General features: G+C 36.4%; 2 protein-coding genes across 3 annotated transcripts in view; one reads left to right on the top strand and one right to left on the bottom strand.

Moving 5' to 3' along the window:
- Positions 1-6,109: 6,109 nt before the first annotated feature.
- On the top strand, positions 6,110-24,652 carry SLC24A5 (solute carrier family 24 member 5). Its single transcript, XM_059913359.1, has 9 exons — positions 6,110-6,230; positions 6,920-7,099; positions 16,772-16,855; positions 16,944-17,047; positions 17,394-17,494; positions 19,180-19,463; positions 21,583-21,789; positions 23,719-23,820; positions 24,328-24,652. Exons 1-9 carry the CDS (start codon positions 6,110-6,112, stop codon positions 24,648-24,650), a joined length of 1,506 nt encoding a protein of 501 aa, XP_059769342.1. The 3' UTR covers positions 24,651-24,652.
- The window catches only part of MYEF2 (myelin expression factor 2), a 33,764-nt gene continuing 29,877 nt past the window's right edge, over positions 21,964-25,850 (bottom strand). For both annotated transcript variants that reach the window (XM_059913356.1, XM_059913357.1), the window contains one exon: positions 21,964-25,378. In XM_059913356.1, the coding sequence (XP_059769339.1) occupies positions 25,215-25,378 (164 nt within the window). In that variant the 3' untranslated portion in view covers positions 21,964-25,214. The remainder of the gene's footprint in view (positions 25,379-25,850) is intronic.

Raw genomic sequence — 25,850 nt, 5'->3', positions numbered from 1 at the left:
TGAGAACAAAGACAGAGTAAGGCTAGCACAAATGAAGTGGGTGGAACAAGGATCAAAATGCAGGCTAAAAGCAAAATTCCATTTTTTGGTAAATATAGCTAACGAAAATCCCTTATCTATTTATTTTTTTCCCCAGCTCATGGCCTGCCCAGTGCATTCAATTTCACTGAGCACTAAACACTCTGCCAAGTTCTGGTGACACAGAACGTGCTCTCATGGAGTTACAGTGTAGAGGGAAAGGGGATGAATATTTATGTTCTATGTCTGTAATCCCACAGCCTAAAAAGCATGTGGTATTATCCCCATTTATTGAGTTTCAGAAAGAATGGAGGAGGGAGCTTTAACCCAGGTTTAGCTAATTCTAAAATTATTTCCACTCTAAAACGTTTTTTATTTTTAATCATATTTTATCTGCAAAACACGAACCCCCCCCCCCTTAGTATTCAGAGAATTGGAATACGCCCTCCAGGAAAAGAAAAAAAAATACAATTTTTGAGAAAACTTTGAAGGCCTCCTAGGAATTTAAACTGTTTTAAATAACTTTCACCGAGTTGGACCCACGCAGCAGCGAATGAGACCAATCTGAACCGGGTTGGAAATTGGAAATGTTCAGTCCTACTCTCAGCCAGTGCTTGACCCTGGGCTTTTGCTGATAAACTCACCAAGGGTGAGGATGTGAGGAAAATCGGCAGGTACCTTGGGAATATGTGAACCATTGAGCAGACTGCTGCTCACTCACAGCCATGGCTATGGCCCCAGCTAGCAACTTCTGTGATGGTTAGAGATAAAAAATGAAGGGGCTCAGTAGACTGAGCTGAAAGCTCCTTGTCACGAGGATTCCCAGGCTACTCTCTTAGGAAAGCAGCCTGAGGGAGAGCCAGCCACTCACGGGACAGCAGCAACTGAGACACAGAGGGCTCCCTATGACGATGCACTTACAGTCAACACTCACTGCACCCCAGCTCTCTCAGGCTGTGCTGCACATGGTGACAATCACTCACTCATCTCATTAAGGGGTGCCCATGGGGCTTGACTCTGCCTGTTTAAATAGCAAAAAGCAATGGCAAAGTATGTGCCCTCTTCTGTAGGTATATTATGTATTTTAACAAAAAGTTAAAAAATAAAAAGGTAATAATGACAAGCTGGAGTCAGAGCCTGGGACCAGCCTTAAGCCACCTGCTTCCTTTCCCTTCCTCTGTCTTCACAGTAGTTGGGGCAGCCTACAAAAACCTTCATTTCAGGGTTGGGGTGCAGATAATAAAAGGCAGGGGCTGACCACCATTCCTAGCTCTCATTCCATGAAGGAAAGTCGAAACCTCTTTTCAAATGACTGATTTCACAGGGTTCCTCATTGTAGATTTTCCGTATTCCCTCCAACAGGAAGTTGGAAAGCTCAACCGTGTTTGGAGCGCCAGCAGGTGGAGCTGGAGAGCTGACTGAGCCCCCTTGGTTAGGGGACACTTCAGACAAATGCTTGGGGAACTGAGCAGATGGCACTTGGATGGGACAAAAGGATCAACTTATAGAAGATGCTGTGTATTCTTATCCTGTGGATGTTGTCAAGGAAAAATTGTGGAATTCCTTATTTCATTCATTCATTCATTCATTCATTCAACAATATTTAGTAGATGCCCATCACATGCCCAACACTGTGTTGAACGCTGGAAATGCAGGACGAAATGAGATAGGCACAGTTTCGCCCGCATGCAAATTACATTCTGAAGAATTGGCTCAGCTTAGCAGGTAAGGATGTTCCTGCACTTTAGCATTTGACAGACCTTTGTCTGCATCCTGGCTCTGACATTTAGTTGGAACTATGTAACCTTAGATCTTAGGCAATTGACTCAATCTATCATCCATAAAACAGGGGTAGAAATATCCAGCCCAGTAGTTTCAACAATCCTAGAATCACCTGGGAAATTTTTAAAAATATCCATGCCTAAGCCACTCCCTAGATTTTGATTCAATTGGTCTGGGTAAGTGTCAAATCATCAATAATTTTAAAAGCCACAGATACTTCTACTGAGCAGCCAGTGAAAACTACTCCTCTATCCTTTAGGGTTAGTGGGAGAATTACACTGAATAATGCACATGAGTACCTCATGCTTAGTAAACATAACTTCACTGTAAGCTTTGATTCCAAACATAAAAGATGCTAGCTCAGCAGAGGTCCACGTATCTGGGAGAAGACTGTGAGGGTGAAGCTGGTCAGTGAGCAAGGAAGAGCTGAAGAAGATAATTTTGACAGTTTTATTCCTCAAGAGAAAAACATGACTACCAGCCTATACCTTGATCACAACTCAATAGCCACCTCTGCACTGATTTTAACAGGTTAGCTTACTTGGCTATTTCAACAGATGGCTTGTTCTGGGCTTCTTTATCTGTTTATTTCTTTTAATTATCATTGTGAGTACAAACCACAGTTCAGAGTTTAATAATGTTATCAACATGAAAGAACTCAGGGAATATTGTTCCCATGAGCCCTTCCAAAGAATCTACTAGAATATAAGATTTGGGCATCAAAATATCTAGAGAAACATCAACCTAAGAGTGGTGGCAAGCATTAAAAATGTAGTACCAAGACTAGATGAGGGTTAAAGGGAGAAAGAATATATTTAATGACTATATGCTCAGGCAATGCAGATAGGCTATAGCTCTTAGAATAGAAAGCGAATGGAAAGAGCATACGCAAAATCTTAAAACTCTTCTCAGTAATTATTTGAGTAGTGGTGGTATCAATATCATTATTTTGAGACTCATATATGTAAAGAGCACCAGTAAATGAGTAATTACGAACCACTGGATATTCTACTGTCCCCTAAGTACTGGGACCCTTGAGAACTGGGACCCTTGAATGAGAAGTACCAGTATGAACTCATGATGTATTCTATCAAGAGGTGTGTGTGTGTGCATGCGTGTGTGTGTGTGTGCATGCGTGTGTGTGTGTGTGCATGCGTGTGTGTGTGTGTGTGTGTGTGTGTGTGTGTGTGTGTATGTGTCTGTGAGACAGAGACAGAGAGAGACAATGAGCATGCCTAGCAACCCAGATTCTTAGGTCATGGTCTTGATCTACTTTGCATTTAAAAAAATAAAGAGGCATTTTGGAGAAATGGCTGGTTTGAGGTATAAGATGGGCCTAGAACATCTTTTTATATCAGGTAGTAAGAAAGCTACCAAAACTATTAAGATCATGTCAAAGGCTCTCAGAAGTCAATTTGAAGAGGCTCCCACTGGCTAAAGATGAGACAATTTGAACTTCAGAAAGGATAATAATTAGAATTGGAACCCATCAAATATATTTAAATACACTAACTCATAATAATTGTTTAAATAGAATTGGTTATTTGGGAAGGAAAAGAGAGCGCCAAACATCTTGAGAAGTGATAAATAAAGAAGAGTCAAGCATATACATTGCCATTGCTACATAAACTGAGTACCCCTGGGTACCCACAAAGTGGATGATAGAAATCACCTTATTGTAAAATATTCCAAGTAATAAATGAAGAAGAAATTATAGAATAAGAATGCCATTCTTTTGCAAGCGCTAAAGAATTAATAGATTTAGTTAATGAGCATGAATGGCTGCTAAAATCACCACAAAAGAGAGAAGCAGATACCGTGTGCTTTATGAGGGAAAGACCTCACCACCACCTTAGTGGTGCCAAAGTGTAGCCCAGTAGCAGAGCAGATTCTGAGCATGCAGAGCTACTCTTGCCAAAGGGGCAGTACTGAGTCTGAACAACTTCTGCATCCAGCTGTCAATCAACAAAAATATAGAAAACGGAGGAACATATTGAGCTATACCATAGGACAGAATCAATAAATCAGGACTGTGGGAAACTCTACAGATCAAATGCCCTGGGGTTTTCCAACAGATAAATTATAGGGAAAAGAAAAAGAAGTAGGGGAAACCTATAAACTAAAAGAGACTTAAACGACTTCTTTTACGGCTAAGGTGTAGTATCCTTAGCATGCCCCCAATTAGGGATGAGCGATAAACTATTAGAAATATACACACAAGGAGGTGACTGCTATAGAAGCCAGGAGACTGGTTACTCTCAGAGAAAAGGATAAGCTGGGATTGGAGCACATGAAAGGATTTCTGGGATGGCTGGCAAACTTCTATTTCTTGACCTGGGGAGTTTATAAGGAAGTCCATCTTATAAAAATAAATAACAACAATAGTAATATAATAACTATACATTTATTTTATGTGGCTTTTTAAATCTGTTTTATTTTACAATAAAGCTTTTTCAGATTCTTTTGCAAAATGAAGAATAAATGTATAAAGCAAATCTAATGAGCCTCCTAAATTCTCTTTTCTTGGTAAACCTATACTTTATTGGATAGTTTGTTCAGAACAAGTATACGTGTGTTCTGGGAATGTGTTTTCAAGAATCATTACAGTCTAATCAACAAATGTTTATTAAGTACCTACTATGAGCAAGAGTCCACTGGAATTGTTTCATTGTAATTGGCTTATATCTTCAGATACTTGCTCTGTTTCCTGGATTAACAACATACATTGCGTAAGTATTCACTTTCACTGTGGGTTTGAGTTTTCCTGTTATTTTGTTTGTTTATAATGTTCAGTTCTATTAATTGATTGAACTACTGCATTTTGGAGAGGAAAGGTTCATGAGACACTTGCACTTACACAAAGGTAAGTGGTCTCTTCCCTGGGGCTTAGCACTGCAGGCATTGAGGCCGAAGGCCAGTGGTCCAGGGCACCACCTCCTGCAGGTGTCAGCGGCCAGAACTCTGCTTGCTGGGAATCTGCTCTGTTACTGGGCTACACTTTGGTGACTCATCATCCCAGCCTCACAACCACACCACGTATCTGGATAGTCAGTTCCTGGAAATGACGGTTTCAGAGAGGTTTATAATGGGTAGCAATTCCCAGCAAAACAAAAGAGTGTTTGAGAATTTTTACCAACTCAAGATCACAAACTTACTCCTTTCCACCAGAAAAACGCAATTTCTAAATTTAAAACTTAGCAAGCACATCAATTTTTATGCTTTTTCTGCAAAGGAACCATGAGAGTTGCAAAACTAAGACATTCCTTTATGGCCAAGAAGCTTCTATCTTAATCAAAAGTAATACATTAATAATAATAATATAGATGATAGACAATAGATAGATAACATTGACCATGGGGCAGAGGCTGTTTTAAGCAGATTGCATGCATTCATTTATGTAATCCTCACACAACCCAAATAGAGGGCACTATAACCTTCCCATTTTACAGAGAGTGAAACAGAGGAGCAGAGAGGTTAAATAACGTACCCAAGGTCATATAGGTACTAAGCAGCAATGCTAGGACTCAAGCCACGTGGTCTGGCTACAGAGCCTGTGCTATTCGCCACATGTTACTATACTGCCAGAAGTTCTTAACACCTTGGCAAGCCCAGTAAATGCTAGGGTAGGGAGGATAGTAGTTTATATTTGAACACTCCCTGGCTTGTCCAATTTGCATTTTAGAACCTCTGGCAGAGAGCACAGCTAACCAATGATCAAATAGCCTCCATCCACTACGACTCTTACTAGTTCTTGAAGCTGCCCACTTCTCTCCATCCCCATTGCCACTGCTCTGGTTCAAGCCACCATCATTGCTCCACTAGATTATTGCAGGAGCCTCCTAATTGGAGAGAGGACGAGAGGCCAAAACAGAAATATAAAAGGGTGACAGCCTAGCCAAAGAAGGCACATACACGAGCTCCAGCAAATTCTAGAAGCAAGGGCTGGAGAGAGAGGTGGAAGCAGTTATAAACTCAGGTCCTTACAAATCTAGAGAGAGTCAAAAGCAGAGCCAGGATGAAGACAATAAATAAAATCACTCCGTAAAGAGCAAGCCGCCTGGGTCTGCCCTCGGGGACTGTGGGCCACGGGACTGTCTGCTTCCTCCCTGCCTCCTCCAGCCTCTCTGGGGCTTAGGGCTCCTGATCAGAGTAGCTCGGCTGGCTCCAATCACCCTCCCTTGTCCACTGGCCTTGCTGTGATGTGCCCTGGGCAGGGCACTGGGCAGGAAGGAGACTCCTCACATGATCCAGCTTAATCCTCCTCTTCTCCCTTCCCAAGGCTGCACATTGCAGAAAGACTGCTGCAGAAATGCAGACCAAAGGGGGCCCACGGTGGGCAAGAAGGGCCCTGCTCCTCGGCATCCTCTGGGCTACTGCACACTTGCCTCCCCCAGGTGCCTCCCTGCCCCAGCGGCTCCCCAGGGCTACAGGTAGGTGGACGCTGAGGTCAGCTACCCCTGCTGCTGCTGCCACATATGGATAAACAGACAAAGAGAGGGAAATTCTTACTTGACTCACTTTTGCTTATGCTTCCTGCTGTATTTGCTCTGAGTTTTAGCATTTGGTAGGCTATCAAACACTTTTGATCCTTCGAATAAGTTCTCAAAGATAGCTCTGAAATAATTCACAGACGTCATGAAGCAGGAGAGTCTTCAGTTGTTATTGTTGGAGACTTCATCATGGAAAAAGAAATCTTCTTTCATCCTAGAAATTCTCTCTGCAACAGTGGATGATTCTCTGTGGGCCTTGGGCTTTGCGGACAACTTGGGCTCTGAAATGGGAAAATGAAATTGTACAGATATTAGGAATCTTTATCTTCAAAATACAGTTTCTAACTGAGGAGGAAAAGGGGTTCAGAATTCCCTTTTAGTAATGAAGCAGACAAGGAAGACTGATTTCGTTATTTCCTCTTTTTAATTCACCTGCTATCATTATCTTATTTCATTAAAGCACCTCTTTCAGGTCCCAAAGACTAATTTTTTTTTAAGGATCTACAATTACATCATATTCAAAAGTGATTTAATCCCACACTTCCTGTTTTCTTAAGGAATTTCTCTTTGTGGGCTTGGAATGTGTGACTCCAACATCCTTCAAATTTTCACCTCCTTTTCCTTACCAGGAAATAGCACCCAATGTGTTATGTCCCCATCATCGGAGTTCCCTGAAGGGTTTTTCACAAAACAGGAGCGTGCAGATGGAGGCATCATAATCTACTTCCTAATTATCCTTTACATGTTCATGGCCATGTCTATTGTCTGTGATGAGTACTTCCTACCCTCCTTGGAAATCATCAGTGAATGTAAGTAGCTGGAAATCTTCTCTACAACTTTCCAGAACAGTAGTGCCACACACATATACAGCTGTCTTTGGAGTAGCTCAGCAGCAATCCTGTCCATCTCAACTGGCTGCAGAACGCTGACTTCTGCGTTGTGGTGTCCTGTATCTTGAGGGACTGGCGTGAGTATGGTTTTTCTTTGTAGTTAATGTTCAGCAGAACATCTTTAAATGAGTACAAAGCAACTATTGTTATAGTGCCTATCTCCAGAAACTTGCAGTTTGTCTATTGTACTGCCTAGCTGTTTGTTAGTAAGCTGTTCCAAGTTTCATATACATGCACTTGGTATATACTCCTAATACACTGGACTCCTAATACTTGCCATCAAATACTTCAAAAATTTTTTTCATTTTTACTCTAAAATCTCTGTAACTTTTTTAAAAAGGTAGATGATAAAAAAATACCTTTAAGGACCGCCCTCCTCCCTCTTCCTTTCCCAGCCTCCTACCAGTAAGGAAACTAATTCATGTTTATGAACCAATAAATAAATAAATAAGTCCTGCATCTTATGTAAAGTGTCCTTTGGCATCAGGTAATTAAACATTAAGCTCAGTTACTGGTTTCTGGAAATAAGATCTGCCAAGCCCCTCAGTTCTACCCCTTCAATCATGTATATCGCCCAGAATTCTGAGCACAGACCTTACATTAGCACACTGGCCCCTAAAATCAGGATATCAGTGATGTTTTATGCCAAATAAGCAAAAGTGCCAGCGTTTCCAGTCTCTGTCTCCTGCTTAGTTAGTTTAATTGGTTGAGCATGCTCGCTTCAGAGAAGGTCAAAGTTAAGGCTTAGATTTCCCACTGCATACTCCCAGGACTGCACAAAAATAGCATCCCCCCGCCACACACACACACACTGCTAGCATTTCTTCACAGGGAAAAAGCGTGAATGTAAACTCTCCCTTTCTCCCTTTTCCCATGGTCCCATCCCCAACCCCTGCTGAAATACAAGTCATTTTCTCTCTTGTTCAGTGCAGTACAGCAGTATCCTTAGGACTTAAAACAGGATCTGGCAATAGCAGAGGCACTCAACACCTATTTCTCTAATGAAAAATAATTATAGAACACGTCAGCGTAAGTTTATTATAATTATTATTTAACTTATAGTTTTACATTGATACTACATTTGACATTGACATTGATAGTTTTCCTTAATAGAAATTAAATTACTTTAACATAATACTTAGACTGATGAAATGCAAGCAGAATAGAAGAAAAAACAAATTCCTCTACATTTCTATCACCCAGAGATCCCCACAGTTATCATTTGGTGTATTTCCTTTCAGTCTTTTAGATCTTGCTACATATACAATTTGAGGTCGTTTCCTTTTCCTAAGATAATATTTAATCATGCACATATCCCTATATTATTAAATACCCTTCAAAAAACATGATTCTTCATGGCAGCACAATAGTTCCTGATTCTGTAAACGATTTGAGCACCCAACACTGGTTTTTATACATAATAAGCACCCAGTAGAAATTTACCACAATTTTTAAAATTATTAATCTTATTAGACATTTGAGTTTTAATTTTTTGTTCTAAATGATGTTATGTCCATACTTGTATCAAATCTTTGCAAACTCCTCTGATCATTTCCTGATAAAGATACAGAGCTATGCATATCTTAAGCTTTATACTATACATTGCCAAAAGCATTTCACAAAGGGTGTGCCAACGAAAACCTCCACAATGTGTGGTAGCTTCCATTCCAGAAAACCATGAATAATATCTTTTTTAAAAATAATTCTTATTGGGATCATTTTAAATGTCTTTGTTAATTGCTTTCAAATGGAAGTTATTTTATAAAATTTGTATTTATCTTATTATTTGTGAGGTTGAACATTTTATATGTGTATTAAAATTTGTGGTTTTGCTTTTGTGTTTTTTGCCCATGTTCTAATATGGGAGTATTTGTCTTTTACTTACTGATTTCCAAGATTTTTTCTAATATAAGGGTATTAACTCTTTCTAATATAATTTTTATATGATATACTTTTTATGGTTTGTTTGGTTTTGTATTTTATGTGTTTATCACATTGAAGTGTACATATTTTTAAGTAAATTTACAAATATTTTCCTTTATGATTCCCCTTTTGGTTTTATACCTAGAAATACCTTTTTATCCCTAGGTCAGAAAAATTGTCATCTTTTCTTCTACTTATAGTTTCTTTTTTTTTTTACATTTATTTATATTTAATATTTTCATTTCTTCACTAAGAATTTGTTTTGCTATAGGATACAATGCTATTTTTCCCAAAAGTTGATCCATTTTCTATACTCTCAACTCTATACTCTATTCTAATGATCTATTTGTTCATGTTTGTGCCAGTACCGCACTTCTCATTAGAAAAACTAAATCATATTAATTATATAAAACTAAGAAATTTAAAATTCAAGGTACTATATCCCCACTTAGAATCCTTCTCTTCCTGGAAAGCAAACAAACAAATCACTTTTCTTTTGTTTGTTTTTTGTTTTCACATTTCCAAACAATGACTTGACTTCTTTCAGTCAAAGAATAAATCCATCAAGAATTTTTAAAATAAAAACCTGTCTTGGGAGTGGTAAATAAATAGATAACTTTACTGGCCCTGCAGAAGAAACCACTGCATTAAAATTTAGATTGCTACTTCAAAATAATCTTCATTAAGCAACTTCATAAAATATCTATAATAATGACTTCCACCATGCCATTTGTGGAATTACTTTGGAACATCATCAGCAAACATTCATTTCTCAAGTGAATCGCTCTTCGCTCTGAAGTATAACACAGTAGCTATTATGGATGTGTGATTGATGGATGCCCACATCACTGCCAAATCTTCAGCTGCTAAGAATTGACCCCGGTCTTGAGCATTGAAAATACTGGCAATGAAATGAAATAGAAATAGTGCTAGCTGGATTCATTTTTAAATGCCTCTAAATTAATTCTGTCGTTTCTCTTTCCAAGGTCTTAGCATGGTCTTATCCAAATTAGGACATCAGCAATAAAAAACAATTTCTCTGGAATTTCTTTACACCCACAGAAACTAACTTCAGAAAGTCTGCAAACGCTTTACATTTCCCCATAGTTCTTTGACAAGCTATAATAAATAGTCCCACCCAACTAATAAGTATTAATATAATCCTCGAAACAATTTACAGAGCATTCTACAATGTACTGGAATGCTATTAATTATTTATGTATTTATTATAGTTATTTATCATAAAACAATTATAGAAGACCAAGCATGGTTCTAAATTAAACATATATGATTATATTTAGTTTTCACAAAAACCCTATAAAGTAGGGACTATTAGATTGGTTTTACTAATGAAAAAACCGAGGCTGAGAGAATATATAATTTCTCAAGACTACACAGCCAGAACACAGGAGAGCCCTGGTTTCTCTAATGCCAAAACCCAAGAAATGTTTTCAACTGCTGTGTGATATAATTTTACACGTCCTTGTTTGAGATTAGCTGCCGTAATATGGTTGTTTCAGAAGAACTGTTCTTTTTGAACAATTTTAAAAGGTATTTTTCCTCCCAAGGGCACTGAAAATTTTGACCACAAAAATACATCAAATACTCACTGTAACTACAGAGGAAGTATGCTACAAAATAGTGAGAATCCACCAAGTCACTTAAAAAAATCAGTTAAGAATTTTAGCAACCTACTGGGGGTTGTAAATTAATGTTATAAATGGTTACCTGCAATAATTAGACTCTGAGAACTAAGCATTTTGTCCATGATGTATATGAAGTCATAGTGCAGTACTGTGGAACCAAACCATCATGTATAATGCAATGACTTTCTATGGAGTACATGTCTGAGTCCCAACCTAGGATACAATGGTTGAATTGGCACACCCCTGGCCCACCCAGCCCCATCACCCCATGAACCCCTCCTCAAATCACTAACAGTGGTTCATTTGGTTAGCACAAGGGTCTTCAGCAAGGTGAAGACTAGAAAAGGCTCAGGACTGGAGTCTCCATGCAGGGGATAAGTTGGAAGTGGTGGAGGGCAGAGCCTCTTGCTGATGCCCTGGCCAGGCCCAACTCAGGCAAGTGAGTGCTCTTTCTCTGTCTGTAGCTATATATGCTGGTCTGTCAATTACCATTAGAACCACCACCACTTGAGGCTTTCAACAAGGATCTTTCCCTTTCTTGCTCAACTCATGATCATAAAAGTCACACAACCTCTCCTCCCCACCTCAAAACTGGAAAAGCAAGCACATACCCTGAGACATTTTGCTGTCATCTTAACTATGTAGAACCAATACAAGAAAATGTTGTTGCTATACCCCCTTCCTCTAATCCTATTTTCTCTTTTATCCATTTAAGTTCTAAAGGAAAAGAGACTAAAGATGATTCTTCGAACACTTTTATATATAATATAAACTATATTAACTTGTAGCCCAAATAGTAGGACTATTACCGCTCATCTTTATAAGCAGTTCATTTTTAGAAACACAAAAGTTCAGTATAAAGTCAAAACAAATCCTTTTTATGTATTGTTTTAACATGTAATGGGGATCTCCTAGAGTTATTTAACCACTGTTTAAATCACCTTTCTTTAACTTTTCCTAAGCTAACTAGAGAGAAAAATGAGAACCCCTAATGACTGGTCACTTGATATAGCCCAAAGTCCACAATGAGCTAGTTATGAAACTTTTCTTTTTAAATGTTACACTAATATGCTATTCAGTTAGTAATTCTAATCCCTCCACCATGTTGATCCTTTGAAGTATAACATGTCTTAAGTGAAAATGATCTTAGTAAGGTTTTCAGAAACATACTTAAACAAAATATTTACTTTTTTATTAAAAAATTATTCTTATTCACTCTGCTTTGAGCTAATATTTGCCCATGTTCTACTTTATGTTTCAGAAATAGACAACAAGAAAGAAAGGCAGGTTTTAATTCCAGGTAGAATTAATTCTAAATTGATAAAATTGAAAGGGAGTGGAATAATTCTGTGAGTATGGCATTTGGATAGCCGACAGTTTCAGGGGATTGTTTGATTCTTAATCCTTATGAAATTTACAGAGGCAAAGCCTTCCCAAAGAACAAAGAATCTAAGAATAGTGCTTCCTCCCTGCCACACAGGCACTCATTCTCCTCTTAAGAGCATTTTCATCCTCTTTGTTTTTCTTTTCCCTCTGATCTAAACTAATCTAAATTTAAAATATAAATAAATATATTGTGGTCACCTTGCATTGCATCTAAATCTACCCTAGGTGTATGGATCTAAATAAGTGCCAAGTGGTCTGGATATTACCAAGATGCTATTCAGGAACAGGCAATGATGATGATCATGATGATAATAATAATAATAAAGCTATGTATTAATCTCTTCACTTACATGGGTAACAGAAAGAGCAGCTTTTTAAACTCAAAAAGGTCTAGCTGCCCATCCCATCTCTGCAACTACTACCTATGTGACCTTGGGCAAGTTATGGAGACAAAACTCAGGTAATTGTGAGCTCTGGAGATAAAATGTCTTACATATGCTTTATATGATAGACTTAGGGCAAGTGGAAATTAATTAATATTAAAGCTGTTAGATTAGGCCATGGGGGAGTCTTTCTTTTTCAGTGGAATCAGGCCTTTCAAAACATTATACAGGGTTTCAGAATTTATTCCGTTATAGCTCAGACAAAATATGAGATGATAAAGTACTTCAAATGTCTTTATTTACTGTTAAAAGCACCACAGAGCATATACATGCAGTTGTGCATTGAGAGGCTAGGCATTTATTTCAACGATGCTGACTTCACTCAAAACATTTCTAGAATATATTTGGAATTAATATCAGAACCAATTTTGCAAATCATAAAAGACATTGGTTTGCTGTCATACTTCATCTTGAATAGAATTACTCAGCATGGCTACCCACCCTAGTCACTAGAGTTGGGTCTGAATGACTTTTAATTGCTTCCAAAATTCAAATCCATTCACAAAGCATGAAAATTTGCTATCACTGAGGACTTTACAAAATTGTGCCAGAAGACACCAAATTGCTTATAGCCTACTCTTGTAACTCTATTAAACACACATTGTGAAAAGAACTGGAAATACATAAAAGAACGGTAGCAGTGGTTAAAATACAATGTTAAAATTATAAATGATCCTCCCCATTCTGTTTTCTCCTCCATTTTCTAAATTTTCAGCAGCAAAGGGGATTTTTATTTATAAAAGGAATTTATTTAACAGTAAGAAGCAGTACAGAGGCTTAAGGCATAGAATTCATATTTTATATTTTTTGTAAAAATTGATAAAATTAGAAGATACCTAAATATTGTGTAGTCCAACCCTCCATTTTACAGATGGCAAAATACAAGGCTTGTCTGAATGACTTATCTAAAGTCTCACATTAAGGTACTGGCAAGGCCAGAAGCCAGGTCTCCATTTTAGTTTAAAACTCTTTCTACTATATTTCCAGAAGAGGATTTTCAAAAACCGTTATAAACTTTCCAACATGGTATCAGAGAAGAGAACATGCTTAAGAAAAAGTCTGATGAGTTACTGATGAGTAATCAGTTCATTATCATAAAGTTGCACTTTATATAAACAATGTAATATCTAAACCTATAAAGAAAACTCACCTTGAACATTTCTACTATATCCTGAAGGAAATATGATTATTCCTTTAGAGTAATAGAGAGGGAAAAAAGTAATAGCTCTTGGGAGGGGGGTGGAAACCAGAACAATTTATCTTTCATAATAAACTATAGCAGAGAGAAATGCTACCCAAGGGTCAGTGAAGACAAAGCCAGTCGATTCTAAAGTTCAAAGGTATAAACCATTTTACAAAATATGCTTAGAACCTTAAGATATAACTTGTTAAAATATCTTTGAAGTTTTACACATCCATCTGTACAGAACCTTTCTTTTCATAACTGAAATAGAGCCCAGTGAATAGCAACAAGCTTTATTGTTACTGCCTTTTGAGAGTAAAAGTGCTCAAAAGGGCCACCTATTTTCTTACCTTGCAGCAGCCGGATGGATCACCCTTTCTCTCTCAAGACTGAATTTTTCTAATGAAGCATTCTTCAGCCAGCATTAAATGAAGATTGGCCATTCACTCTTCAGCTGCCCCAAGTTTAGACAGTTACTTCAAGATAAAGCACTTTGTTCTTTTTCAATTTCCTCCACATATTATCTAGCCCTGGTTTGAGAAGAGAATTCATGGTAATATCACTAAATTCATACATTCTCTGGAATATGCTGGAAAACGTCCAAATTATTCCTGACTCCCATTAGCTATTTTCCCCCTAGCAAGGAATGGAACAGTGGTAGTTATGTACCAGTACCATGAGGCAGGAAAGAAAATGACTCAATTGCCCCCCATAATTGGCCTAAGTGCCATTCTTTATTATATTGAGTTTCTGTGATGAAACAGAAATAGCACTGGGTTTAGAACCAATAGACCTGTGGTTTATGCCCTAACTCCTCACATTTAAGATCCTTACTCTCCATGTAACTTTTAGTTACTTAATCTTCTGGACCCGTTTCTTTATCTGTAAAATGGAAATACCATCACTCACATCTGAGGATAGCTGAGATGATTAAATTATGTATATGATAGTGAACTGTATACCATGAATATAAGATATTATTTACTTCATACATAAAATGAAAAAGTTAATAACAGAACAATATGCTTCATCTTGTTCTATTTTAAGTTTCAATGGCCAATCGGTCCTACTACATATCAGAGTTGTAGTAAGAGTATAAATTCTATATACTATATATATGCTACATATTTATATGTAAAATTACTCTAACCAGTAAAAGAAATGCTATGAAATGTCACTTACATAAATTATTACTTCTCTCCCTTCATTAGTCACCACAAGTAGATGTTCATCAAGCAAGATGACCAAAGGAAAATAGTAAGGAATAGGAGAGAGGGCCTGGATTAGATAATTCCGACTATCCTGAGAGGATTTTTCACAATGGAGGCTTAACAGGTGGCCCAACAAGCTGGTTGGGCCTCTGAGACCAGACAATCTCATGGGGATAAAAAAGATGACTGCGGCTGGTATCACCAGCAAGCAATATTGTGGATGTCTTTCCAAGCACTTCCCATATTCTTCACAATAAAAGCCCAAGTCCTTGCTAGGATCCACAAGGCCTTACATGATCTAGCCACCTATTACCTTTGACCTCATCATCTACAGCTCTCCTTCACACACTTTATTCCAGACACTCCAGTCTTTTTCTGTTTCTTGAACACACAGGCTAGCTTCTACCTCAAAACCTTTGCACTCACTCCATCTACCTAGAATACTCCTGGGTCTATGTGAGGTTAGCTCCCTCACTTTGAAGTCTTTGTTAAGTTACCATCTCAGTGAAGTCCTTTCTGGTTACCCAATCTAAAATTACAATCTTTCCTCCATGACATTTTATATCCCCCCACCCTGCTCTTGCTCCTTCTAACATAATACATAGTTTTCTTGTCTGTCTGTTCTCACTATAATTAAATTCCAGAAGATGAGAAACATTTGTCTGTTTTGTTACTGCCACATTCCTAGCACATAAAAAAAGCATCTGGCATACTAGGTAGTCAACAGATAAATAACAAATAAATGAACAATAGTCAGGTGTTCCAGTTATCTATGGCTGCTTAACAAATCACCCCAAAACTAGTAGCTTAAAAGAACAATCATTTCATACCTCTCACAGCTTTGGGGGTTTACTGGCCTCAGCTGAGTGGTTCTTGCTTGCGGTCTCTCATGCAGCTATAGTAAGAAGAGAGGACTAGAATTATCTGAAAACTCCCTCCTTCACATGTCTGGCGCCTGGGATGGGAAGATTCAAAACTGGGGGGCTGAACCAGCCGGGGTTCCTCAGGGACCTCTATTTCTATGTGGGCTCTTCACAAGGTCTTTCCAGGATGGTAGCCAGGGTTTTTATGCAATCACTTAGGGCTCTGAAGCAAATGTTCCTAGAGAGAGAAAACCATGAGAAAGTTTTGTCACCTTTTATGTCCTAGCTTCAGAAATATTACGGCTCCGCCATACTGTTAGTCAAAGCAGTCACAAAGGCTCATCTAGGCTCAGATGACGTAAACATAAACTCCACCTTGTTTTTTGTTTTGTTTTGGTTTTTTGATAGGGAATGGAGAGGTTCTGGAAAATCATGTGGGCAGAAATATTGTAGCTATTTTTGTTTTGTTGTCACACCGCCAACAACAAAAGGAATCAGTAATGTCAAAGGTAGATGCTTCAGCAGAGAAGTAGAACCTGATGTGGACCTGAGAGTGAGCGACAGGTAATGGTCCCCAAAGGCAAGAATAAGGAAATACTGACCACAGGTGAAAGGGGCTCAACAAAGCACACCAGAGTTTGAGAGTCTGGAAAGACTGAGTGTCAAATATCAGTAGCTATAGCAAACAATAAACATCAACAAAGGACTGCTATCAAAGCCTTGGAAACCTGAGCTTTAGTTCTAACTTTGACACTAACTTTCTGACCTAGGGTAAATAATGCCTAGCATGCTGCCTCTATCGGCTATTTTCCAGCTGAAGTTAATATTAGTGATTTTCTGTGAAGACGTAGCTTTGATATATATCTATTTAGTTATAAAGACATACTCTTTCATTTGTCACTTTACCAGGCATAACATAGTTTCATTTGTCTTCAGACTTTGGATTGTCCCAGAATGTTGCAGGTGCAACTTTTATGGCAGCCGGCAGTTCAGCTCCTGAATTAGTTACTGCTTTCCTAGGTAATTATTGCTCCTTGTATTTTTTCTTACTCCATGTGATTTGATCTTCTCCAAGTCAATACTAACTTAGCTACTGTCTTGCTTATAGGTGTATTTATCACAAAGGGCGATATTGGCATTAGCACCATTCTTGGATCTGCAATTTATAATCTCCTTGGCATCTGTGCAGCCTGTGGCTTACTATCTAACGTGGTATGTAAAAAAACTTTATTCAACAAAATGTATTGCCTTGACAAATTATAAGAACCGTTCAGAGTCTGGAACAAACAAGGCACTAGTAATGTGTTCAGTTATATTTATTAATCGGTCGAAAAACAACATGTATTCAATTTTAAGTTAACCCACAAATACCTCTTGGTCAAATTTATGAAAATCAGACTACGTTTAGAAACACAATTTTTCTTAAAATTCCTTTCTCTATGCAATATGCAAAAGATAACAATATTTAGCTACAAATATACAAACAATTTTATTATTGCACTAAGCAAGTACTTGAAGAAGTTACAGTGTAATGGAGAACATTAAATTATTTTTATAGGTTTCAACGCTATCATGTTGGCCCCTATTCAGAGACTGTGCAGCATACGTGATTAGTGTAGCAGCAGTTCTTGCCATAATATTTGACAACCAAGTTTACTGGTAAGCTTGAAATAATCATTATTCTTAATGTAAAACAATTACAGAGAGGATTTTTATAAAATTCTGATGGATTAGTAACATTTCTTTTTTTTCAAAAATGTTATTTCAATCACTTCTCAATTATCCGCCACTTCCGTACATTTTCCCTGTAGGTCTCTGAGCTAACCTCCTCACCACGATTGCTAGTTGGGTTCTTCTCCTTTCTTTGCAATTCTTTAGTCAAGTCAGTCTTCTTTTGTCTAACCACTGGATGTTACCACCCTTCTTTCTCCCCACTGCCTGTTGAGAAGATCTCCCAACTTTTTTGTCCGTTAAAGCCCCAACAGGTGGCTTTTTCATCTATTGGGTGGTTTACCTTTCCTCCGTTAAAAGTGACCATGGTCACAAGATTGGAGAAGATGACAAAGGAAGTAAAAGAAGTTCCTTTAAATTCCTCCGACTTTCTCCCTGATGTTCATTTAGTAAGACGAACTATAGCCTTCTTCCTCTAAAAATCAAAAACGTTTAGGTTTCAATATTGAAAACTATTTGCTTTCTTTATAATCTCCCCATGCCTTGCTGTTCCAAGAAAATGAAAAAGGGGGTGACTTAGTGAACAGATAGTAACCGTTTCAGCTAACAAGTAGGTGTTTATCACTACACTAGGAATCTTAACGGATAAGGAAATGTAAAACACAGCCATACGGATTGTACATTGCCCAATGCCAGAGATCACCAGAAAAATAGAAAACACTGTAAATGGCACCCCTCTGGAATACTACAATTTGGCAGTGCTGCACCAATACCTGCTATCAAAAAACTTTAAACCTCGCAGGGAGCAAATGTTTTAAATGCATCATCCTGAAATCTAGCCTGTCTCCCAAGGAGAGACTGTTGGTTACAATGGGGATGCTTCTGGGACTCAGCAGTTGTCTGTAAGGGGACAGTCACTGTGAGAGCATCCAAGCTAACGCTCCCCCCATTAGGGAAATCAGGAACTCTGTGCTTTCAAGCAGTAGCAGAGATTCACTGGCTATAAAATAAAAGGTAGATGCAAGGTTCAAATGTGATGGTATTCGCTAATGAAAATCCTTTAAACAGCAAACCAGAGTACAGGAAAACGATTCTCAGTGCCTTAGGTATAACTTTATTTTTGAGAACATCCTTGCTTTCTTGTGAATGCAAGCCAAACTCATTTACATTAAAATCGTCAAAAAATCTCTGTATAGCAAACTGAAGAGCTCCAAAGTCTAACATATTCTGAATATTTTACACAAAATTCCTATACCAGAACAATTGAAATGAAGATACTATATTTTCTTATAATTATTATATTCTTCCAATGAACTGAGGTGGAGAATGCTCATCACTATTCATTAGTTTCACTTTTATTTTGAAGTCTACAATTACTATTATGTTTAAAGAACTTTTTATGCCTGCCATTCGGAAGGATTCTACAAATTAAGACAATGAATTTATAATCCTTGTTTTTGAAATACAGAAAGGACAGTGTCAAGCTTTCATCAATAAATTTTTAATAATGCTGTAACCAAAGGTGGACACATCTACAAAACCAAAATATATCTAGAACATTTCCATTCTATTGCTGCATTTGAAAATTAAGCAGATATTGCCCAAAAGCTACTAACTCTAAAATAACTTTCACATTTTTAATTGAAAAACACACAAATTTCTCTAATTTATAGGTATGAAGGAACTTCACTGCTTTTGATATACGGATTATATGTTTTGGTGCTGTGTTTTGACATTAAAATTAACCAATATATTATAAAGAAGTGCGGTCCTTGCTGCACCTGCCTTGCCAAAGCAATGGAAGAGAGAAGTGAACAGCAGCCACTGATGGGATGGGAAGAGGAGGATCAACCATTCATCCGCAGGCAATCAAGAACTGACAGTGGAATATTTCATGAAGATTCTGGCTACTCCCAGCTTTCTATAAGTTTACATGGTCTTAGTCAGGTTTCTGAAGGTAATAACCACATCCTGGCCACTGTTAAGTCTATTCACTAGCAAAACTTAATTTCATTTCACTTAATTCATTAAGTACTATATACTTACTACGTAAAAAACACTATGGGGATTCAGGGATGATCAAGAGGCAGACCTATCCCTAAAGAAGCTTCCAATACTACAGGGGGGGAAAAAAAAACCCAAATAGCTAAAATGTGAACATTTAAGTACTGTAAAGAGAAACAAATAAAGCATAACTGTGGTTCCTAAATGGGACAGACGGTATAAAATTTGATAAGGATGGTTAGATAGGAAAGATGATCACGGAGAAGGGAGCATTAAAACTAAGCCTTGTAGAATAGTAAGATTTTAACTAACAACCTGATTTATGAGTAATAAGTAACAGCTATTGAAGTCTAGACTTCAATAGCTGTTAGTTATTAGTCATAAGTAAATGATGCAGAGATAAGAGTAAAGAGTATTCCATGGACTGACAAGGAAGTAACATGAGCAAAAGGCCTGCTCAAGTACTAACATAACTGGAGCACTGAATGTGCAGAATGGAAGCAGAAGAAAGGTGGATAGAAAGGAAGAGGATAGAAAGAGTCTTAAATGCTAGATTAAGAGTGTTTGCAGGTTTGTGAGTAGAGAAATTATCAGAACTGAAATATGGAATAAAGGACATGGAAGTCTTTAAGAGGCTACTAAACCAACTGATGTGTTTAGCAGATGTCTAGACAAAGTGAAGGCAGGGGGAATACAAGAGAACAGATGTGAGACATTGCAAAGGAAGCATCACCAAGACCAGGCAACTGAAGGGCTACTTGGGAGCAGAGATAATTCTGAGGCTTTTGATAATGACTAAGAAGATAAGAACACCACTTACAAAAACTAGGAATTAAGGAATAAAAGCTGGTGTGGGAAAAAAGAAAGTAGGAAGGAAACAGTTGAATTTTAAACATGTCATCTGAAGCAGTAGCAAAACACTTAAGTAAATATATTTAGTAGGAAGTCGAATTCAGCTACGGCCAGAAATACAAATTTGGTGGTTACTTTTTTATAAAGTGGTTGTAAGAAACAGATTCTAAATTTTATTTAGTACTTTAGACAGGGAACTTATTCTAATTTATTACCTTAAAAGGTTAAAATATGACTTTGCCCCTTCTTACAAAAATTATAGTTTCTAGTCTTTCAGGCGCAAGAGGTACACATGTCTAAGTTAAATTTTGTAACAAGAAACTCAAAAGAACCAGTCCAAACATTTTTTATTACACTAAAATTATATCTGTTACTTTCTGGCCCATTGGCTGAGGCTTGGCAAAAAATTTTTTATGAGTTATTTTACTAGCATTAGTTGTAATGTGACCTAATATATGGGTATAGTATTTTATAAATGCCATACAAATTTCAAACAATTTTAAAGTGAATTCCCCTTTTTATCCAATATATTATTGTCTTCCACTAAGTTAATAAAACAAATTGAATTTAAAAAATATACTCAAGTCTTATAATTTACATTGTAGATTCTATACTAGTGCCTATTTTCTTAAGGTTCTTTCTAAGAATTGTGGTGAATTCTGTGTTTGGTAAATTAATTAAAGAAAATAATGAAGCAAGTCCCCTAAAGTCACTTACAATGAGAATTAGAAATATTCCACTTAATAAAAAGATTATGCTATAATTATCTTATACTCCCTAAGTATACATTATGTGATACATAGGGCAGGCTGGAGGTATCATCAATATTGGGAAATGGAAACAACGGGGATACCTAAGGTTAAGACACCCGGTTAATCCCATAAGCAAAAGTTACTAAAGACCATCCACACTGTAGAAAACCAAGAGAGGTCGAACTGACACTTCATAAACATTATGTCTCTAACATACTTAGTGAATGACCCAAGACATCTTGATGGATTTAAGGCCCCAAATCAAGAAACGCTGAGTATCACATTTTACACCATCAGCCCTGAAGTCTCAATTAGTTTCTCTTTGCCAGCAATATCAGTAATGAGGTATTAGAATGCCTCTTAAAAACTGATACAGCTAATTTATTTCAATACAGCTTTCTAAATGAACATTTCTAACTTAATAGGCCACTTGAGAAAACTCAAAATCGTTTAATTTTTCCCTAACAGATCCACCAAGTGTTTTCAACATGCCTGAAGCAGACTTGAAAAGAATTTTTTGGGTACTATCCCTTCCCATTATTATACTACTTTTTCTAACCACACCAGATTGTAGAAGAAAGTTTTGGAAAAATTACTTTGTGATAACCTTTTTCATGTCAGCACTGTGGATATCTGCATTTACATATATCCTGGTTTGGATGGTCACAATAACTGGTATGTATCTTAAGTATAAGAGCAAAATTTAAAAATAAAATAATCAGTTTTATATAAGAACAAAGCATATATTCACTAAGTGTAGTCTAGTTAAAGAGCAAATTTTTTTTCAGCAAAGACTAAAGATAAGTGCTATTTACAGAAAGATTAAATATTAATACACCAACAAGCTCATTCAGGTTTTGTGAGTTGTATATCACATGTCAACTACATTTTCACTGTTATACAGCCCAGGGGTACAAGTCAAAGGAATGTACATGTTATAAATGAAATCAAATTCACAGAATGTCTTTCTATTATGCTAATAATTAAATCACATTGCATGGGTGCACAATATAGTCTTTATATTGAATTCCATTCCATAATAAAAAATATAGCAAGGTGCCAGTGTTTCGAGAAAACGACGGGTACTCACTGTTTAACTGGATTACATTTTATTTTGCTTTTTAATATGGGAAGGAATATAAACGTAGTATGAAACGAATAAAAAGGGTATAAAATAAAGTTTCATTTTAGGTTTCTACTACCTTCATGATTAAGATTTCACTATTACTGCTTGGTCATAAGCAGCTCTAGTCCCACAGAACTCCTAGTCCAGAAGGAAAAACTGAATATAAACAATGAACAAAAAAATCAGGAATTTCTCCCAGAAAGGTTAAGCTGAATGGACTTACATCATGGATGAGCAAACCACCACCTGTGTGCCCAAATCGCTGAGTCTCCTGCTTTTGAGAGTTAAGTTTTACTGAACACAGTCATGCCCATCCATTTATATATTATCTATGGATGCTTTCACATTACACTGGCAGAGCTGAATAACTGCAACAGAGATCATATAGCCTGCAAAGCCTAAAATAATTACTATCTCACTCTTTCGAAAAAAGTTTGCTGACCTCTGACTCTTCTCAAATTAATATATGACTTAGAATAGTATGCTATTCTATTTCTTTTTACTTTTTTTTAAGAGCACAATGAAAAAGTCCAATAGCTTGCATATTAAAACGCTAAATTTTCTCAGACAGATCACATTTGACATTAGGAAAGCAAGAAAAGAACAAAATGAAGTACTAGATCATAGAACAGTCCCCAAGATGATAAATATTAGTGTTATTTATGTACATATGAACTCTGGCAAACCAGTAACAAAATTAACAACCAATTACAATTCCAGTATCAATATATAAGCATGCAATAAATATGCTACTTGAAGTTCTTTTAATTAACATTTTAAGAAAAAAAAATTCTAAAGTAAGTTTTCAATTACAATATTAAGAGCAGTTACAATTACTTCTTTTTAAAAACTTCCCTCTAGTTCTGTTTCCCAAAATGAATACATTTATGAAAAATGTTGAACTGACATCAGATTTAACAGAAGTATTAAACTGGGACCATAAAGTTAGAAAGACTCAAGCCGAATCCTATTTTGTTTTCCTCAGATTTATGATTTCCCAAAGAAAACACTAAACGAAGGTCTGTCACTAAAGTAGGAATTTAAAAACGCATACCGTGTTAACACATTTACAGCTTAAGAACAGCTACAAATGATTTGCTTAAATCTTACCTCTTTAGCAAATGTTTTTAAAAGGGAAAAGAGAAAATGACCAATCTCATTAGCATATTTTAAGCAACAGCCTTGACAACAGTGGACAGCCAAAACATCTGTAAGCATACCAGGTAGGGAAATTACTCCTTGGTAGAATTTTGTGTATTAAATATCAATATCTGTCATTAAAAATCTGTGCTACCTGGGTTACCAATTCACCAATATTATTCAATATTTTGGTAGCTAAAATCTAAGTAAATACATATTGGTTCTGAAATCTAAATATGCCTATTTTCTGTTTCAGGAAAGAAATATCTGAAATATCTGCAGAGAACAGTTAGCGAATCTATAAGATTTGTAACTTGTAATATCTATGTTTATTACAGGGGAAACATTAGAAATTCCAGATACAGTAATGGGCCTTACTTTATTAGCAGCAGGAACAAGCATACCAGACACGATTGCAAGTGTGTTGGTTGCAAGAAAAGGTAAGAAGTAGGTCCCTCAAGCTGCAGTGCCCATTCTTAAAAGCCTGGCTGAAATACACTGAGCAAAGGTACCTTTAAAATATTTATTTCCTCAGTAACATACTTCGAAGAAAAAAAAAGGAGTGACTCAGAGGAAGGATTTACTATTTAATAGCAGATTAATTTCACTAAATCTAATTGCCCAAGTAATATTCATCTGAAATGTGCATTAAATCATAACTAACCATGTTAGAATGAAAAGCAACAAGTAATCTACATACCTTATTGAAAAATGGTTTAATAAATAAAGATAATTATTATTAGATAAATAAATGTTAAGACTTTAAATACTAACCCCCCCAAATTTAAAAATACAAATTCATTAAGACTTTTGCTCTAATACAACAATTTTCCAAAACAAACAGAGAAAGTATCCAGTGTTTTTTCTTATGAAGCTTATTAATAAAATACAGTATTGGTGTGCATATTTTAACAACATGCTTTGTTTTTTTTTTTTTTTTTTTACAGGCAAGGGAGATATGGCTATGTCTAACATCGTGGGATCCAACGTGTTCGATATGTTGTGCCTAGGAGTTCCATGGTTTATTAAAACTACATTTATAAATGCATCTGCTCCTGTAGAAGTGAACAGTAGAGGACTAACTTACATAACCATCTTTCTCAACATTTCAGTTATTTTTCTTTTCTTAGCAGTTCACCTTAATGGCTGGAAACTAGACAGAAAGTTGGGAGCAGTCTGCCTATTATTATACTTGGGGCTTGCAACGTTATCAGTTCTGTATGAACTTGGAATTATTGGAAATAATAAAATAAGGGGCTGTGGTGGTTAATGTTATGTGGAAAATGTGAATGATGGGGAAGGGCAGAGAAGGAAAACTCCAATTCTCCATTTAAGTCAAATAAAAAATATTCTGAACTTTAGAATCTAAAACTTACTTACAGTAATTCTTTATCACCAACAAAAATTTAAAACCAACCAAAATCATATCCTAATTTGTCTGAGCCCTTTCTTTTCAAGGACAATTACATATATTAAACAGAAGTTTTGAAAAAACCATCTATGTTTTACCTTACAATAAGTTGATAAAAGCTGGGGACTCTTGGACAAACAAATCCCACTATGCAGAACTGAAAATAACAAGAAAATGGCTTATTTCATTAAAAATAGTATAACCATTCATTTAAACTGAATGACCAGACTTGCTGTCTTTAAAAATCCAAACTTGAGATTAACAAAAATCACAGTATATTAACACTATACTGTTAAAAGCTGGTGGGAGTTTTAAAAGTTCATCTTTACAACTTTTGTAAGCATACAGTATTACTTAAAAAAATGACTTTTACTAGGAGATTCAGCAAAACAGATGTAAGAATGTTCCAACCGTGGTTTCAAATTATGCATTACGATCCAAGCGAACATCAATTTCTCTGCCACTGATTTTTATGCCATTCATTATTCTGCAGGCTTTTTCAGCTGATTCTGGGGAGTCAAATCTGACCGTTCCACAGCCTTTTGACTTTCCATTCTCCATTTTTATTTCTGCAAACATTACGTGACCTGTAAAAGAAAAATTATAGAATTACTAGTCGGTTTAAACAGGTTCCATTTCACTACACAGGTCTGAAATTTCTCATAGCCAATGAAATGACAACTTGGCTAAAAACATCAATGATTTTAAAACAGCACATCATATAAGCATTATTCTCATCATTTTATATTCTGAATATAATGCAATTCATATAAAGGAATGAATATATACAGGTTATAATATACAAAATTGAAATCAAAATAAATTTGCTTAGGATTTAATATTTTACTAAAATAAAAATTTTTTAATGTTAAATCCTTACTTCTAAAGTGAATTTTATAGCAAGATAAGATAAGCTAGCACAAAATGACACCAAGTCACCATGCCTAATAACAAACTTACAAATTCAAACAAAATTATTTTTAGAAAAACAATTGCTCTTTTATGCCCAATCCCCTAATCTCTCTTCCTTCCCTTTTATCCTCCATTTCACTCTTTTAT

Source organism: Balaenoptera ricei, chromosome 2, assembly GCF_028023285.1.
Source record: "Balaenoptera ricei isolate mBalRic1 chromosome 2, mBalRic1.hap2, whole genome shotgun sequence".
NCBI lineage: Eukaryota > Metazoa > Chordata > Mammalia > Artiodactyla > Balaenopteridae > Balaenoptera > Balaenoptera ricei.
The sequence above is the reverse complement of the archived record's forward strand: the minus strand, read 5'-3'. Positions and strand labels throughout refer to the sequence as shown.